Here is a 1,492-nt window from a genome sequence, read left to right as displayed (position 1 = left end):
CTCCATCCTCTGTGAGGAGCCCAAGTCCCTCTCCATCCTCTGTGAGGAGCCCAAGTCCCTCTCCATCCTCTGTGAGGAGCCCAAGTCCCTCTCCATCCTCTGTGAGGAGCCCAAGTCCCTTTCCATCCTCTGTGAGGAGCCCAAGTCCCTCTCCATCCTCTGTGAGGAGCCCAAGTCCCTTTCCATCTTCCGTGAGGAGCCCAAGTCCCTCTCCATCCTCTGTGAGGAGCCCAAGTCCCTTTCCATCCTCCGTGAGGAGCCCAAGTCCTTCTCCACCCTCTGTGAGGAGCCCTAGTGTTGCTCCATCCTCCCAGACACACTCCGGCAAGACAGTTGCATCTGTGAGTACAGCATTGTATATTCATTAAAGTAAAGCAGTTCTAAGATATCTGTTTTCAAACATATTTATGTTCTGTTGTTTTTAGGAACAGCCTTCAACGTCTCTGTTACAACCAGCTGCAGGTGATAATGCAGCTTCTTTCTGGTTGCCGAGTGAGATGAGGAAAACCATCCCTGTGCAGGATCAAAGATGGATCTCAAATACCCTCTTTAAATCTGGCAAACTGCGCCCAGATTTAAAGCTGTGGTACGAGCCTCCTGCGCCGGCCCTCATTTACCATCAGGTGCCAACACCTGAGAGGTTTTTTTCACATCGGCTCCTCGTATGGATGCCCTACCATCAGTGGAAGGTCAGGGTGTTCTGCAAAACTTGTGGGAATCATCTTACAGGTGCTGGCATCCACAAGAGGGCTCGGAAAGTCCTGGATATTGATAGGTATTACCTCCTTGTGACGGAGACACTCAGGTGCAGTGGGTGTAATCTCACGTATCTATCAACATCCCAGAGCATCCGAGACCAGCTGGACTTGCCGCACCAGAAACTATTTCGGCTCATCCTCACCCAAAAGTGAGTAAAACATTTAGTAAAATGCTAACTGAAGGAATGAAGATATTACATTACATGTAAATGTAACTGCTAAATAAATACTTTGTTAATCTGCCTTCCAGGTATGCTTGTGACATACGAGTGATAAGGCTGATGAGAGACAGGACACAGGGCAACAGTTCAGCACGGCTGCTGAAGCAGCTGAAAGAAAACCACGGGGAGGAGTGGCTGAACAGGTTGGGGCACTATCTGGAGGAGTGCGCTAACTTTGTAAATAGACCCAGCCTTTTCCCAGTGGTGTGCCAGGAGCCCCCAGAACCAGCTGACATCCCCACTGATCGCTGGTTGTTGTCAGTGTATGGCAGAGATATTCTGTCACGCATAGAACACATAAAAGCCAGCATCACCTCCACCTTGGGGACAGTTCTGAAGCTGGACTCCACCAAAAAGGTTAGTAACCATGTAATGATAATCGTCAAGTTAAAACAGCAAATGGTACATTTGTGAGTGCATTTACTATCTCCACCCAACTGGCACACACATCACAGAGAATCAAGCGCACCCCTCCCTTTCAATCAGGCCCATCTGAAGTCTATAAGGTAACTT

The 1,492-nt window shown here is 48.9% G+C and overlaps 1 protein-coding gene across 1 annotated transcript; it reads left to right on the top strand.

The window, feature by feature from the left end:
* Positions 1 to 6: 6 nt before the first annotated feature.
* Positions 7 to 1,381, top strand: LOC106946732 (uncharacterized; the record flags this gene model as incomplete). The annotated part of the gene is made up of 3 exons (XM_015031321.1): positions 7 to 341; positions 426 to 907; positions 1,009 to 1,381. Coding segments are annotated over exons 2-3 (783 nt in total), but the record flags the coding sequence as incomplete, so codon positions are not given.
* Positions 1,382 to 1,492: the final 111 nt, after the last annotated feature.

The sequence above is a fragment of the Poecilia latipinna genome, unplaced genomic scaffold (genome assembly GCF_001443285.1).
Source record: "Poecilia latipinna isolate Pla-1442-1.1 unplaced genomic scaffold, P_latipinna-1.0 Scaffold203, whole genome shotgun sequence".
In the NCBI taxonomy this organism is placed as follows: Eukaryota; Metazoa; Chordata; class Actinopteri; order Cyprinodontiformes; family Poeciliidae; genus Poecilia; species Poecilia latipinna.
The sequence above is the reverse complement of the archived record's forward strand: the minus strand, read 5'-3'. Positions and strand labels throughout refer to the sequence as shown.